Raw genomic sequence first — 17,435 nt, 5'->3', positions numbered from 1 at the left:
GCTTTTCTTTATACATTTACAAGTGCAGAGGTTACACCTCGAAGCACTATCAGCTGGGTTGGAGGCAGGCTGCTGATCAAGCTGTGGAGGTCAGCATCTCCTCCTCCTTTCAAGGCTCACTTGAACCTACCTGCTCATCAGAGAAGGACGAAGAGCTGGAGAAGACTCCAGGCACCTTGTCCTTCTCATGCCTTGCCATTGCTGCATTGTGCTCATGGCCAAGACGACGGTGTGCAGATCTGTGTGCATTTGTGGGATCTGGCTCTCCTTGAGGGTTGCCAACTTCTCGATGGAGAAAGCCATGCTCTCACATGCCTTAGACATGGCAGCACATGGCATAATGGACTCCTCCTTCATCTGGCTGCGCAAGGCCTCTGGCATCTCCACCAGATGTTGCCTTACCTCCAGCATGCCCTGTGCTGTCAACACCACAGACTCGTCATCAGCCTATGGCTTAGCATGGGCCTGGCCACCCACAGTCCACCGACTATCGGAGGCCTCAGCTGTCTCAGCCTCACCCAGCTGCTCGGGAGTGTGTGCAGTGCTGTCACCAGCTTGTGACCCTGATTCTACAGCCAAGTGGGAACTCACCAAGGTGAAAGTATCTGCGCTGGTAGAAGGCTCTTGTGCCGAGACTCCAGTCTCTCCATACGCTATTGAGCAGCCACCCTCGGTGCCCACGAACTCGAGTGCCTTGTCCTCAGCCATCGAGAGAGGCAATTCCTCTGCCAGTCCACGAGGTCTCCTTCCTGTATGGGCTCGCTTGTCTTGCAAGTGGTGAGAGGGAGATAATAAGACTTTGCAGGAAGAGCGAGATAACAGTTCTGCTAGTGGCAGAAACCCATGACCTCTACCAACTAGAAGGACAAGGGCAGCAGATACATGGGAACACCACCACCTGCAAGTTCCCCTCCAAGTCACACACCATCCTGACTTGGAACTATATTGCCGTTCCTTCATTGTCACCGGGTCAAAATCCTGGAAATCCCTTCCTAACAGCACTGTGGGTGTACCTACCACATATGGAATGCAGTGATTCAAGAAGGCAGCTCACCACCACCTTCGCAAGGACAATTAGGGATGGGCAGTAAATGCTGGCCTAGCCAGCAACGCCCACATGCCATGAATTAATTTTTAAAAAGCTGCTGTCCCCTGCCGAGTTTCCTAGATAGCTCCTCCCCACATCCGCTGTCAGGGGAGGTAATCGGGGTGAGGTTTGAAAGAAGGTGGCCTGTGGCCATGAATCTGCCAGGATGTGGTGATGCCTAACCCCCTTTGCCTGTGGCTTTGCGGTGCTTCCCTCCCCATGTCATGCTGCGTGCTGTGCACCCACATACAAGCCCCAAGAGCAGAGAGGTATGGAGCACTCACCTTGGCAGATTGAAGGAGCTCATTGGCTCTCTTCCTGTACTGGACCCATGTCTGGGGTGTGACTCCACGGCTGCTGACCTCCTCTGCGATCTCCATTCGGGCTTGCTTAGTCAGACGGGAGATTCTCTTGTCATCCCCGGGAAAGAGGACCTTCCGCCTTTCCCTTGCAGCCTGGAGTAAAATTTGTAGGGTGACATCGCTAGATCATGGGGCAACCCGATGTCTTGTGTCGGACATGGTGCCAGCTCTAGCAGGCTCTGTTCTGACAGTCGGAAGTCCTGTTGCAGCGGAGACCAGGAGTTGCAGTCACAGAAACCAGCAGCTAAATAGTGTTGTAGTGGGCTAGGCGGGGGGGGGGCCCTTGCAAGTTTCATTTCAAATTCGCTTTTTGTAGCTCTTACTATCTATTTTGCCACCTTTTGTTCTTCTTTGCATTTATCCCATTCAGCAGGATCTGTGCTTTTCTTTTGCATTTTGTGTGCTTTTAGCTTTATGTTGTCTCTTACGCCATTTGCCATCCATGGCTGTTTTTGTGAAAAATGCACATCGCTTCAGTGACTTGATCGTCTGTCATGGTTCCCCGTATGCACTGCTGGCCTGTGTCTGGTTTATGGTCTGGCAAAAGGTATTCCAGATGAAAATGGGAGATGCAGGCTTGGAGGGCCGAAGGGCCTGTTCCTGTGCTGTAATTATCTTTGTTCTTTGTTCTATGCCCCGACTGGATCAAATAAAAAAGGGTCAAGGAAAGAATCTCTGAGGCTTCACCTTGTTATCCCCCGGTGCTCTGATAAAGAGTGATGTCCTTTGCACTGAAATTTCCTGGTGCCTACAGTGCTCAGAACACCTTTGTAATGTTATTATGCCACAATTAATGTCACTTTGTATGCAAATGAACTTACCCAGTAAATCTCCATATTATTCCTGCTGGTGAATGATGTTATTTTAATTCGTTATAACAACACAATGGCCAGTGAGGCAATTCAAGGACAATATTACATTTATGATAGAAATAAAAAAAATGTGCTAAAAACTGAAGAAAAAGAAAATGAAACACAGAATTTACTGAAGGTGAGAGGTGGAGAAACCCATTTGGTAGAGCCTATGTTGTGTATAATATAGTAGTATTGCCTTCAGACCAGTAAATTAGATTTCTATTAATCTCTATTTCTATTTGTTAACAGAAAAAAACAAAGCAGAATCACAAATTACACCAACGCCAAAGAAAAGTTCCACAAAAAAGACAGTCGCCAAATAAGTGTTGCACTAGGACAATGATTGACATCCCTGTCAGCAACCAGGAAATTAAGGAGTACGTTCATATGCCATGCTGTATCGGGAAATGGCTTGTTGATAGTTTAGTGGCATATTTTACTGCTAGAAATAGGATTTAAAAGGTTAACACTCAAGGTTTCTGAGCTTCTGTGCAAGCACAGTGGGTTATCTAAATCATAGAATTCATAGAAACTTACAGCACAGAAGGAGGCTTTTCAGTCCGCGTGCCTGTGCTGGCTATTTGAAAGAACAATCATGCTTAGTCCCACATCTCCGCTTTTTGTCCATAGCCTCTCCAACTCCCTTTTAAAATTATTTATGGTATCCACTTTCACCACATTTTTGGGTAGAGCTTTCCAGATCTCAAAAATTCTCCTCATTTCCCCAATAGATCTTTTGCCAACAATTTTAAATGGTTGTTGACTCATTTGCCAGAAGGAATAGTTTCCTCTATCTACTCTATCAAAACCTCTTATCATCTTGAAAACCTCTCTTAGGTCACCTCTTAACCTTCTCTGTTCCAAGGAGAATAGTTTAATTTTTCCAATCTCTCCTCATAACAGAAGTCCCTCATCCCCTCCTCGGTACCCTTTCAAAGGCCTTTGCAACTTTCCTGATTTATAGTGCCCAGAATTGTCCACAATACTCCAGCTGAGGCTCAACCAGTGAATTACAAAGTTCTAGCATGATAACTGTTCCTATGGTAAGTAGATCACTAACCAGAGACCATAGATTTAAAATCAAACTGCACCTTTTACAACAACAATAACTTGCAAACATATAATGTCTTAAACATCCCAAGCTACTTCAGAGGAGCATTGTGAAACAATAGTTGATACTGAACCAGATAAAGAGATATTAGGACTGGTGACCAAAAGTTTGGCCTAAGAGTTAGGTTTGAAGGAGCGTCTTAAAGGAGGAGAGAAAGGTAGAGACACAGAGGAGTTTAGGGAGAGAATTTTACAACATCGGGTCTAGGCAGCTAACATCACGGCTGTCACAGGTGAAGCAAGAAGTCAGAATTGGAGGAGTGCAGATATCTCAGAAGGTCGTAGGGCTGGATGCAAGTCGGCTATCTCTACGATGGAGAGACTATGGGGTCAGAAGCTCAGCTCAGTGTCAAACAGGACATCGAGGTTGCAAACAGCCTGGTTCAGCCTTAGGCAGTGGATAGGAAGAGGGTAGAATCAGTGGCTAGGAAACAGAGTTTATCGCAGGGACTGAAGTCAATGACTCCAGTCTTCCCAATATTTAATTGGAGGAAATTTCAGCTCATCCAATGCTTTGTGACAAATCAAGGTCATGGAGGGGTCGAGTGAGGTGGTGGTGAGGTAGAGCTGTATGTCATCAGCATACATGTAGAACTTGACCTGCAGCAGGAGCGGAAGGGAAGCACTGGGGCCACCATCAGTATCAGGAGAGCAGCTGAGACTTCATTAGTCCCATGACAATTGGAGACATCCATCTCCATGAATTCCACACTCAATGGCAAGGCTGTGACAAGGGAAGACAGGAGCCTTGGCATTTTCCGCCAGAAACATTTAAATCTGCATCAGCTGTGAAGCAGCCTTCATCTCCTGCTGTGCAGCCGCCTCTTCTCACCTGCCAGGGTGGAGGGTAGGGATACAGCAGGAGGCCCAAGTGATGCTGGCAATTTGCTGTGCTGCTACAATAATTACTCTTAAGTGGCTCCTTAACTTCTTGATTGCATTCCCAACGCTGCTGGGCAGGTTGCTGTTACTGCTGTCTGCAGGTCTCCGGGAAAAGCTTCAGGAGGTGGGAACACATCAGAGTGCCTGCCCAATACTTTTTTTAAATTTTCCCGCCGCCTCAATGGAGCTGGGAAAATTCGTCCCAGTGGCTTGGGAGGGGAAAGATTGCAGGAGATTCTCTGACTATGACTGAACAGATAGGATTGGAACCAGGCAAGGGCAGTCCCACCCAGCTAGACATGGAAGGCAAGTATTGGAGGAGGATGGTGTGATCAGCCACATCGAAGGCTGCAGACAGATCGAGGAAGGATAGCGCACCATGGATAGGTGACAGTTGTGAGTTTAATAAGGGCTGTTACAGTGCTGTAGTAGGGCAGAAACCTCTTTGGAGAGGTTCAAACATGGAATTGCGGGGAAGATAGACATGGATTTAGGAGACAACAACACCTTCAATGACATTGGAAAGGAAAGGGTAGTTGAAGTTGGGACAGTTATTTGCAAGAAAAGAGGGCTCAAGGATGGATTTTTTGAGGAAAGGGATGATGATAGTAGATTTGAAAGGGAAGGGAATTGTGCTAGAGGAGAGGAAACCATTAACAATATCTGCAAGCTTGGGAGCTAGGAAGGGAAGTTGAGTGGTTGAAAGTTTAGTGGGAATAGAGTCAAGGGAGCAGGAGCAGGAGGTGGGTGTCATAGGCAAGATGAGCTTGGAGAGGCAAGGGAAGATAAGGAAGAAACTAGAATCATGTGAGTTCATAGCTACGGCTAGAGCAGGGTAAAACCTTAGGGGAAGTTTGACCTGGTGGGCTAGATGAAGCAAGGGAAGTGGCAGAGGCAGCTGAACAGATAGTTTCAATCTTAGTGACAGTGAATTCCATGAATTGCTCACACTTTTTGGAGGTGAGGGTGGAGGTGGAAGGGGAGAGGGGCCTAAGAAGACGGTTGGTAGTGGGGAAGAGAAGCTGGGGGTTATCTTTGCATTCCGGATAGATCCTGGAATTATGCAGAGGAATGCAGGACCCTATAGTGCTTTATACGGCCCAGGCAGACCTGGCCATGAATAGTTAAACCCAATTGTCCGCCCAAGCACACAAGCAAAAATCTGGAAACAAGGTGGATGTGTCCCACAGAACTCTCATCGAATGATCCAGGCAGCGGAAGCATTGCTTGAGTACTTTTCATCCATGCCCAGATTCCTGACAGAAGTCACAAGCCATGCCCCAGAGATGATCTCCCTGTCGCAAAATAACCTGTCTGTGACCTGGTGGCCTGATTAGAATAAAGGTGGCATAGAAGACTGGCGGAGCATGAATGAATCATGACTCCTGCCAGGAAACTGAGCAATGACCTGCATGATGCGCTGTCCGTAGTTGTAAACAAGCTATATGTTCAGGGAGTGGTATTCTTTTCTACTGAGAAAGATGCCATGCTAGTGATGGGAGCAATCAAGGAAATGCGAGTACAGTTTGTTGAACCATGCATCCTGAAGAAGCCTGCAATGCAGGCAAAGACGAGTGCTTTCTCATTCTGCTTTGCTCTGACCACGGGGAATGAGATATATATTTTCCTCCTGGTGTAGAGATCGTGATCATCTCCCTGATATAGTAATGCGAAGCAAACTGGAAGATGTAGCTGATATCTGTTGCGCCCTGGAAGAACCCTGTGTCATAAACATTAAAGGCCAAGGTGATCTTGACAGCCACAGGCATTGCTCTTCATGCCTTGGGTTGAGCCTCCAGTTGTGGCTGCTGCAGGTGGCATAGATCAGTCACAGACTGCTTGCTCAGAAGTTGAGGTGTGGGATGTGCTACCTGAAAGTTGCTGTGGGTATGGCCTCCTGCACAGGGCCCTCCTCCTTCTCCCACTGCTCCTTCTCGCTCTTGTCTTCTGTGCTGCTTCCCCTCCTCCTTCAGTCCCAACGACATGCCTAGACAAGATCCACCCATGACTGCAATAAACTCTTTCCAAAGCATGCAGAAGCAGTCCAGCGCCAGCACAAAGTTGTTCCCAGAAGTTAGAATTCATTTGTGGAATATAGAAAATAGACAAAATAAAGGCCCAGAAATTAACTAACAGCCGAAGGCAACAAATGGGGCACTAACCTGTATGGAGTGGATAAGTCCTTTAAATAATGCTCCTGAAGGCTCCTTGCTGACTGTTTGCACCAGGAGTAGCTGGATGACTTTATCGTGTGGCATGTCAAGTGCTGGGGCAGACCAATTTTCCTAAAGGATGCTACAACAAGGCTGTAAAACAGGAACAGTGGGATTGAATTTCTGGGCCATCCTCTCTACAGGAACATAGATCTGATTGATTGTTTTGATAAATAAACAAATGGGGAGTGAGGAGTGTAGTGGTGAATTTGTTCTATTCAAAATGAAAATTTGTATTTTGTTAGGCTTTGGCCGGTCTAAGAGCCCAATGATATGTATAAAATTGTACAGTTTACCATGTCTTTTGTACAGCCTCTTTGATCTTGGGCAATATGGAAACTGTTTGTGGAAAACCAGAAAAATGTGTTAGTGCAGTGCATTTTCCTTAGTTTACTAGAATCTAAATTGAAGCTGGAGTCCATGTGGTGACCACTAAGATCATCTCAGTCAGTGTAAGCTTCACATATTGAAATGTCTACAGAAGAATATTTCCTCCAAAAGTCTTGCAGGTTATCAGAAATATCTTAAACTCCTGCAAGCTGACTTTATTGTTTTCTAAGTATTTCTGACCTCAGTAATTCATTAGGCGGATTTGCTTCCCCTGTGACAAGTGGAAAGAGAGCAGTAATGTAATGAAAATGGCAGCCCAATTCCTGCTGACATCCAGGTTTCCACCATTTTGAAATGGTCAAACAATGTACTGGCTAGAAACAGCCAGGAACCCCATTAGCCCAAGCAAATTGGGACTCATTAAGAACACAATGCAACTTTAAGTATGATGACCAGAGCGTGTGCGACACACGCTTTGCCCAGCTTGACACTGAATGGTTTAACCATTCAGCCCTTAAAGGGAGCACAGTAGGCAGCTCAGAAGAAACTAAAAAATATTTTCAAAATGATTGTTCTAAGACTCATCCCCCTTTAACTTACCAACACAGGCTGGGTTCAGTGGTGGAGCCACTCCAATTGGGGGGGCTGCTCCAAAATGGCTTTAGCCTCCAACAATTTTCATCAGGCAGGCATGGAGAAAACTTACCCCACTATCCTCTAGCCAGATGGAAGTGGTCATTTGAAAATGAACTCCTGTGTGTCTTACTGTAACCATCTTACTCAAAAAAGTGTGACTATTAGCTTTAAACTGAATATAATGACCTGACGGAAAAAGAAAGCTTATGACAGTCATAAAAAACTTAATATTTTAGAAAGCCTAGAGGAGTATAGTAAGTGCAGGGGTGAAGTACAAAAGGAAATTAGGAAAGTAAAGAGAGGACATGAAAAAATATTGGCAGGTAATATCAAGGAAAACCCAAAGATGTTTTATCAGTACATTAAGAGCCAGAGGATAACTAAGGAAAGGGTAGGGCCTATCAGAGATGTACAAGGGAACTTATGCATGGATGCAGAGGTGGGCAGGGTTCTTAATTAGTACTTTGTTTCTGTCTTCACAAAGGAGAGGGATGATGCAGACATTGTAGTGAAAGAGGAGGAGTGTGAAATATTAGATACGATAAGCATAATGAGAGAGGAAGTAGTAGAGGGTTTGACATCCTTGAAAGTGGATAAATCACCAGGTCTGGATGGATTGTATCCCAGGCTGTTAAAGGAAGCCAGGGAGGAAATAGCGGATGCTCTGAGGATCATTTTCAAATTCTCACTAGATACAGGCGGGGTACCAGAGGGTTGGAGGTCTGTGAAAATTGTACCGGTCAATCTGACCTCGGTGGTGGGCAAACTATTAGAATCAATTCTAAGAGATAGGATAAACAGTCACTTAGAAAGGCATGGATTAATCAGGGGTAGTCAGCGTGGATTTGTTAAGGGAAGGTCGTGTCTTACTAACTTAATTGAATTTTTTGAGGAAGTAACAAGGAGGATTGATGAGGGTAGTTTAGTGAATGTTGTCTACATGGATTTTAGTAAGGCATCTGACAAGGTGCCACCTGGTAGACTGGTCAGATAAGTAAAAGCTCATGCGATTCAGGGGAATGTGGTGAGTTGGCTCTAAAATTGGCTGAGTGACAGGAAACAAAGGGTAATGCTCAACGGATGTTTTTGCGAATGGAAAGCGGTTTCCATGGCATTCCACAGGGCTCAGTGTTGGATCCCTTGCTGTTTGTGGTATTTATTAATGATTTGGACTTAAATGTGGGAGGCATGATTGGGAAATTTGCAGATGGCACAAAAATTGGTCTTGTTGATAGTGAAGGGATTTGCTTTAGAATCCAGAATGACATCAATGGTTTGGTTGAGTGGGCGGAAAAGTGGCAAATGGAATTCAATCTGGAGAAGTGAAGTCATGCATTTGGGGAGGGCAAACAAAACAAGGTAATACACAATAAGCGGGAGGATATTGAGGGGTTGAGGAAGTGAGAGACCTTGGAGTGCATGTCCACAGGTCCCTGAAGGTGGCAGGCCAGGTAGATAGAGTGGTGAGAAGGCAAATGGATTGCTTTCCTTTATTGGCCGATGTACAGAATACAAAAGCAGGGATGTAATGCTGAAACTGTATAAAACTCTGGTTAGGCCACAGCTGGAGTATTGCGTACAGTTCTGGTCACCACATTACAAGAAGGACATAATTGCTCTGGAGAAAGTACAGAGGAGATTTACAAGAATGTTGCCAGGGCTTGAAAGTTGCAGCTATGAGGAAAGATTGGATAGGCTAGGGTTGTTTTCCTTAAAACAGAAGAGGCTGAGGGGTGACTTGATTGAGGTGTACAAAATTTTGAGGGGCCTAAATAGAGCAGACAGGAAGGACCTGATTCCCCTAGTGGAGGTCAATTAACAGGGGGCACAGATTTAAGATGATTGGTAGAAAGATTAGAGGGGGCATGAGGAAAATCTTTTTCACCCAGAGGGTGATGGGTGTCTGGAATTCACTGCCCAGATTGGTGGTGGAGGCAGGAACCATCAACTCATTTACAATGTACCTGGGCCTGTACCTGAAGTGCTGTAACCTGCCAGGCTACAGACCAGGTGCTGGAAGGTGGGATTAGAATGGGCGGGCTAGTTTTTTCAGCTGGCGCAGACATGATGGACTGAATAGCTTTTTTCTGTGCCGTAACTTTTCTATGGTTCTATTTTCTTCCTTTCAGAGCAGACAGGAGCCTGGGGTTGGCATTGCAAATGTTATCCTAGTCACAGCGCGGATAACATTATAAATTACAGTAATCTGCTTTTGGGAACTGCCTTTCTTCTATGCAAACAAGTTAATAGTCTGAAGAAGCTCAGGACAATTTATCACAACCTGAAGCTTCTGGGGTCAAAAGCGATCCATGAATTGGCAACAAATCCAACTTTTGGCACTTGCCCCATAAAATAATCTTCAGATTGACAAGTCCATTGTGTTCAACACCACAGCAACAGCACCATGCAATTACATAGCATTTTTAACATAGTAAAAGACCCAAAGTGCTTCACAGGAGCGTTATCAAACGGTTTGACAGAGCCATATAAGGAGATATTCGGACAGGTGACCATAAGCTTGGTCAAAGAGGTAGGTTTTAAAGAGTGTCTTTAAGGAGGAGAGAGAGGTTGAGAGGCAGAGCGGGTTAGAGAGGAAATTTCAGAGCTTAGGGCACAGTCACCATTTGTAGAGCAAAGAAAATTGGAGATGCGCAAGAGGCCAGAATTGGAGGAGCACTGAGACCTCAGAAGGTTGTAGAGCTGGAGGATGTTACAGAAGCATTGAGGTGTGAGACTTTTTTGTTATTCTTTCATGGGATGTGGGTATCACTGGCAAGGCCAACAGTTGTTGCCCATCTGTAATTGCCCTTGTAACAACCAGGTGAGAAAGTGGTCGAGGGATCCATCTCAGCCTGCACCTAGTCTTACTGTAACAGGGTTTAATTTTAAACACACTGTTTTAGCTCCCCCTTGGTGAATCCTTGCTTTCCAATTATAAGGCAAAGAAACCAGGACAACAGGCTTTCTCAGGTTTAAAGAAAAAAAGTGAAATTTTATTCAACTTAAACCTAAACCCTAATTCGGTTAATTCCTACGGATACAGGACGCGTCCATGCTAGCATGCATACGCGATACACACATGTAAATAGAGACAGAAAAGCGGAAGAAAAATAAAGCGGAAAAGTTTGAGGCAATATCTGAAGAGTTGTTGTTAAGGTTCTTCAAGCTCACTGTAGAGTCCTTGATTGTAGGCAGATCCTGCCTTTCGTTGGGGCCCAGTATTCTTCTTAAACTTTGTTTGCTGTAGGAGACTTTTTTCTCTTTGGGTTCATGTGTCTTCAGTTTTGGAGTTCTGTGAGAAAGACATGGAAGCAGACAGACAGGAAGGAGGTCTTCTTCAGTCCAGGAGCATTCTGTTTTCTGAGTTCAAACTCTGCAACAGCCAGTTAGTCATGTGACTAACTGGTCTGACCACATCTGTCGGTGGATTGAATTGGAGCAGGGAATAGCTCCTTTGTCTACAAGCACTGTCTGTTAATATGCAAAAATTTCTTTCCAGCTTGGGGACAGGCAACCCCTTGTCACAGGCCTTCTCATCCTCCCAGCAACAATTTGAAATTTAATGTCTATGTGGCAAAATTAATGTGCCTCATTCTTGGCAGGTGGGGGGCTGCATGACACCCTTGACAACAGAGTAGCTTGGTAGGCCATTTCAGAGGGCAGTTAAGAGTCAACCACTTTGCTGTGGCTCTGGAGTCACATGTAGGCTAGACCAGGTAGGGACGACAGATTTCCTTCCCTAAAGGACATTAGTGAACCAGATGGGCTTTTATGACAATTGATGAAAGTTTCATAACAGCATTACTGAGACTAGCTTTCAATTCCAGATTTTTATTAATTAATTAATTTAAATTCCACCAGCTGCCATGGTGGGGTTTAACCCCATGTCCCCAGGGCATTAGACTTTGGAGGAGTTTTGAAAACAAGAAAGAGAATTTTAAAATAGAGACGTTAGGTGACCGGGAGCCAGTGTGCGTTAGTGAGCATAGGGCACCAGAATGCATGATTTTAGTGGTAAAACACATTTATTTTGTATCAGTACAGCTAAATAAATGGCTATAACTGGTCAGCAGAAAATAGCCGAGTCTGGAGACCCTGAGTACTTCCGACTACTGGGAAGCCTTGTTATAGCACAGTGAATGACGGGCCTCATTAAAACTACTTCAAATGGAAACAATATGAAGGAGCCAAACAACTTTGTTGCGGAAATAAATGTAGCAATTATATTGCTCCTGGGGAAAATTTTCTGAACAGCAACGTTTTGGTGGCTAGGAATAACATTTACCCATTTAACCTATTTGTTCTAAACAAACATTGCAGAAATTTGGTGTAAACACCTTAAACGTTCCTCATCAGAAAATGTCCATTGTTAAATATTAGTTCAATCTGCGCTCAAACCACTTCAATGCAAACAGCCCCAAGTCAGTATTTAACTTGGGAAATACAATATTTGTGATTGGAGAATGAAGGTTATTTTTTATGAAAGCAAAAGCTCTCTCATGGAAGGGCTAAGATACAGTAGAACATTATTGCTACTATGGCCAAATCTGTGTGCAAGTATACTATGGAATAAGTTTCTTTTCAAAGTATATATGCAAATAAAAGTACCAGAGCACAGGAAATTTATTTGACAGGGCTGACATTAAAGGATATCTTTTGTGCCTCAAATTTCTAAATGAGGGGTTTTCTCTACAACCCAGGTGTTTAATGTGTGCTCTATTGTAGCCCTTAATAAAATATTTCCTATACACAAACGATATTAAATGCACTTTGGATGATGTACCTCTCACTCGAATATTGCCCAGCCCAGATATAACACAGTGCTTATAGATTCCTATTTCATTGGCATAGTTTGTTAAAGCATTCTCTATAGCACACCTATCATTCCTATACTGATATACAGTACAATGATTTGCTAAGTTACACATGTTGCTTTCTGTTTAAATAAATTCACCAACCCTTTTCAATACACTCTTTATAGCACACTGCTCCTTAGAAGAATGAGAGGTGATCTTATTAAAACATAAAATTCTCAAAGGATTTGACAAGATAGTTGCTTGGAGGATGTCTCCCCTGGTTGGGGAGGCAAAAACTAGGGGTCACAGTCTCAGAATAAGGGTTCAGTCATTGACGATTGAGAGGGGGAGAAATTTCTTCACTCAAAGGGTTGTGAATCTTTGAAATTCTCTACTTCAGAGAGCTGTGGTTGCTCAGTATATTCAAGGCAGAGATTTGTGGATTTTTGGATACTAAGGGAATCAAGAGATATGGGGATAGTGCAGGAAAATGGAGTTGATTGAGGTAGAAGATCATCCATGATCTTATTGAATGCGGAGCAGTCTCAAAGGGCCAAATGACTTACTCCTGCTCCTATTTCTTATGTTCTTATAATGTTACTTCAATGAAGCAAACTTGTATGCTATTAACTCTTGATGTAACATCCACTGCTTAAGGGTGATGCCTGTGTTAAAGATACCTTGATTGATATCCTTATTATTAACAACTTATTTATGTCTTATTTCTACTATGTTGTCATTATTTCCTCTCCCACAGACAGCTTCTGCCTTCAATTGACAGTATTTGCTCTCAAGTCTCAAATTTCTTGCAAGATTTGGAAGACCCAGAATTACGTAAAGCAAAGGACCACCGCAATTTAGAAACACTAGTAAGTACTCAGCTGAAAACGTAAATCAGGAAAGAGTTGAGAAAATCCTTACAAGGCAATAACTACCTTACGTTAAACCATTCACTTCACCAGAGGGGAAAGAAGATCTATTCTGAGCAAAATATAGTGGAGATATCTTATCAGATCACGATTGACAGCCTGTGTTCTGGTGTTAATCTTTTGCTAGTAGTGGTTGTCATGCAGAATCAGTTATTGTGGTTGAAAATTTGTGACTTGGACAAAGTTTTGTTCTGTGATTTGAATAGCAGCAATAATGGATTTCCTGCTTCACCATAGGTTGATTTTTTAATCTTATTATCACCCTTAGGGATAAATTATTTTCTTTATAAATCTCCAACTGAAATTGTGCCCAAGGCCCACCTGACTTGATTTTAGAGCAATCCTCCATAGTTCTGTCCAATGCAGACTTACTAAAATTTAAATTGGGTCATAGGCAAGTTGTAGGGCCCCAATGCAACCTTCAGATACAAATGGATGGTGCCTGCACCATGCATATACCACTTAGGTTTGCTATATATAGAGCAACCTACCCAACAGCCTTTAAATGGATCCCAGCAGGCTGTTCTAAAAACAGGATAGTTGTATGATTGCCTTAAGAGTGATGTCCCTTTAAGAACTCAGTATGCTAATGAGATAAGTACCAGGATGTAGTCATGTGATTAGAAGCCATAGTCACTTTGCAACTGTAACACCCGGATGAAGGTTCTATAAATAGTTTGCTCTGTACTGTATATGATAGTTTAGCTGTTAATAAACCTGTTAGAGATTTTCAATGAACTGGGATCCACACATCTCATTATGGTGCACAAGACAGCATAAAGTATGCATTATATAGTGGCAGCTGTGGCGAAAAGACAAAAATCTAAGCATGAAGACCACAAGTAAAACAGCTGTGAAAGCGTCCCTTCCTACCACCAAAAGAGAGAAAGTTCAAAAGAAATACTGGTCCAAATAGTGGAAAGAAGAAAGAACTTGCCTCCAACTGTAGAAGACAGAGCACTCAACGACAGGCTGGCAATCAATTACTGTAATTGGATGAGTGGTATGTGCATGGTGCCTGCACCACCCTTTTTTTTTAAAAGGCTCCAGAAAAATAATGGGGAACCCCAATTCTTCTCTCAGGCTGATCAAGGTTGGCACCATTACAGGAGGCGTCCAATATTTTAAAAAGAGCATAGAAAACCCCCGAGCACTGCAGAGTCTCCATTCACGCAGCCAATGCTAAAATAAACCCATTAAACCACTCAAGCATGAAGAACATAAACAAACTTTTAAAAAAGCAATGGGGAAAATCCTTGAACTGCCTATTGAACGGCTGTCTAAACAGACAAGCTGAAGTGCTGAAAGCAAAATAAACAGAGAACATTGTCAAACACCTGCTACTCTCCATCAAAGCAGCCTATCAAAATAAAAGAGAATTTCTTAAAAGGGGAACAGTGTAGAGCCAGTAGAACAAGTTCTAAAACCAGTCTCATACCACAAATAGAAAAGTCATAATAAGTTCAGTACCGAACGCACACACAGCTGAACAAAGTTAAATACAGAGCAGGAAGCAAAAGAGCAGCCGAAAGATGGATACCAAATATGCCGGCATGAACTGGAAAGCCATTGATATCCTATCCGAGTTCAACCTTTTTAAACAAAGAATGCAGTTATGCTTCACAGACCAAGCGATGCTAGAACCAGAGAAGCAGGCTGTGAAAATACTGATCGCAGTTGGAAATGAGGGATTACACATAATCAATACCTTGGGCTCATCTGAAGAGGACCAGAAAGATCCCACAAAGATATGGACTGTGCTAAAAGATCAGATCCAGTTGAGTAAATTTTAGAATTCACCACCTGGAATTGATATCCTACAGGCAACAGCCGCAAGAATCAATAGATCAGTTCATCAGTAGATCCCGTAGTAAGGGCAATGAATGTGATATTTCAGAAACCGAGCTGTCAGAGCAAATAATGGAGCTGGTGATTGCCTCAGCACCTATTGAAGCATTTCAGAAAGACCTCTTGGGGGAAAAAGAAAGGTCACAACATTGATGCATTGCTAGAAGATTTCAGGAAATACAAAGCCATTGTGGCTGGACAACAGCATCTGCAAGCACTAGGTGCAGTCAACATTATCGGCATGATAACGAAGTCGCAAGCAAACCATGTGGTGAGTGTGGTTTGTCCAACTCACCGCCAAGTTGTCCTGCATTGCAAGATCTATGCAAGGTGTGCAGTGCAAAAGGACACTGGGTCCACCTATGCAAGAAATCTGGCTCCAAAGATGCAGCCACAAGTCACAGTAGGACACAAGCAAACAGAAGACAGGCGCAACAACAGGGCAACAGCAGCAAGGAGAGTGCCAGAGCAAGCTGATACATGAAGTCCTCAGCGAAACAGACCTGAGACAAGACTCTGAGAGGAGTGATTCCCAGCGTGAAGATGAGCAGGCATTTCACATTGTGAATCTGACACATTGTGTTAATGAAGTCAAACAACTGGAAGCTTTTGCTACTGTTAACATTATGTGCCCAAAGAAATTTGGCAAACACACACTCAGGATTAAGATTGACACTGAAGCTAGTGCAAATATCCTACCAGTTTGAATCCTTAAGGATATGTACCGGAGTTATTGGAAATTAATGATACTGACAACTGCAACATTATCTGCATACAATGGGTCAGCCATCCCTTGCAGTGGCACACTGACAATGCAATGCAGCTATGGCAAGTTGGTGTGGAAACCACAAATATTTTACCTGGTAGACACGAGTGGACCAGTAGTGGCAGGACTGCCAGCGTGTAAGGACCTCAACATTGTGACTATCCATGAAGTCACCATGAAGTTACAGCAGGAAAGACCAAGGGTACCCACATTAAGTCAGTCCATGACCTGCAAGAAATGTACCTGGACAGGTTCAACGCCATAGGAGATTTCAAAGGCAATGCCGTACTGCACTTCAGAGAGGATGCAATTCCGTCAATCGACCCACCCAGAAAGTGCAGCATGCATGGACAAAAAAAGCTTAAGTGCGAGTTGGATGACATCGAACACAATGGCATCATCCATCGTGTGCATCATCACACAGACTGGTGCAGTTCAATTTCGTGTGTACTGAAGAAGGATGGAGAAATACGGGTATGTCTAGATCTGAGGCATCTAAACCTAAGAGATGCCCCCACAGATTCCGACACTAGAGGAATTGAATCCCAAGTTCACAGGCCTCCTCCTGAAGTCCCCAGCATCACAAATGCCAGACGTCAGCCAATTCGATTCACTCCGCGTGATATCAAGAAACGACTGAAGGCACTGGATACTGCAAAAGCTATGGGCCCTGACAATATGCCGGCAATAGTACTGAAGACCTGTGCTCCAGAACTTGCCGCACCCCTAGCCAAGCTGTTCCAGTACAGCTACAACACTGGCATCTACCCTGCAATGTGGAAAATTGCCCAGGTATGTCCTGTACACAAAAAGCAGGACAAATCCAACCCGGCCAATTACCACCCCATCAGCCTACTCTCAATCATCAGTAAAGTGATGAAAGGTGTCATCAACAGTGCCATCAAGCGGCACTTGCTTCGCAATAACCTGCTCAGTGATGCTCAGTTTGGGTTTCTCCAGGGCCACTCAGCTCCTGACCTCATTACAGCCTTGGTTCAAACTTGGACAAAAGAGCTGAACTCAAGAGGTGAGGTGAGAGTGACTGTCCTTGACATCAAGGCAGCATTTGACCGAGTATGGCATCAAGGAGCCCTAGCAAAACTGAGGTCAATGGGAATCGGGGAAAACCCTCCGCTGGCTGGAGTCATACCTAGCGCAAAGGAAGATGGTTGTTGTTGTTGGAGGTCAATCATCTGAGCTCCAGGACATCACTGCAGGAGTTCCTCAGGGTAGTGTCCTAGACCCAACCATCTTCTGCTGCTTCATCAATGACCTTCCTTCAATCATAAGGTCAGAAGTGGGGATGTTCGCTGATGATTGCACAATGTTCAGCACCATTCGTGACTCCTCAGATACTGAAGCAGTCCGTGTAGAAATGCAGCAAGACCTGGACAATATCCAGGCTTGGGCTGATAAGTGGCAAGTAACATTTGCGCCACACAAGTGCCATATGCCAAATGACCATCTCCAACAAGAGAGAATCTAACCATCTCCCCTTGACATTCAACAGCATTACCATCGCTGAATCCCCCACTATCAACATCCTAGGGGCTACCATTGACGAGAAACTAACTGGAGTAGCCATATAAATACCATAGCTACAAGAGCAGGTCAAAGGCTAC

At 44.0% G+C, this 17,435-nt stretch overlaps 1 protein-coding gene across 1 annotated transcript in view; it reads left to right on the top strand.

Annotated features, from left to right (window-relative positions):
* Positions 1 to 17,435, top strand: part of LOC137370296 (regulator of G-protein signaling 22-like) — a 163,844-nt gene that overhangs the window by 81,614 nt on the left and 64,795 nt on the right. Inside the window, exons 11-12 of the mRNA XM_068032675.1 lie at positions 2,553 to 2,680; positions 13,028 to 13,139. Coding sequence (XP_067888776.1) covers positions 2,553 to 2,680; positions 13,028 to 13,139 — 240 coding nt within the window. The remainder of the gene's footprint in view (positions 1 to 2,552; positions 2,681 to 13,027; positions 13,140 to 17,435) is intronic.

Source organism: Heterodontus francisci, chromosome 5 (genome assembly GCF_036365525.1).
Source record: "Heterodontus francisci isolate sHetFra1 chromosome 5, sHetFra1.hap1, whole genome shotgun sequence".
Lineage (NCBI taxonomy): Eukaryota > Metazoa > Chordata > Chondrichthyes > Heterodontiformes > Heterodontidae > Heterodontus > Heterodontus francisci.
Note: the sequence above shows the minus strand (reverse complement) of the source record. Positions and strands in the feature narration are given on the sequence as shown.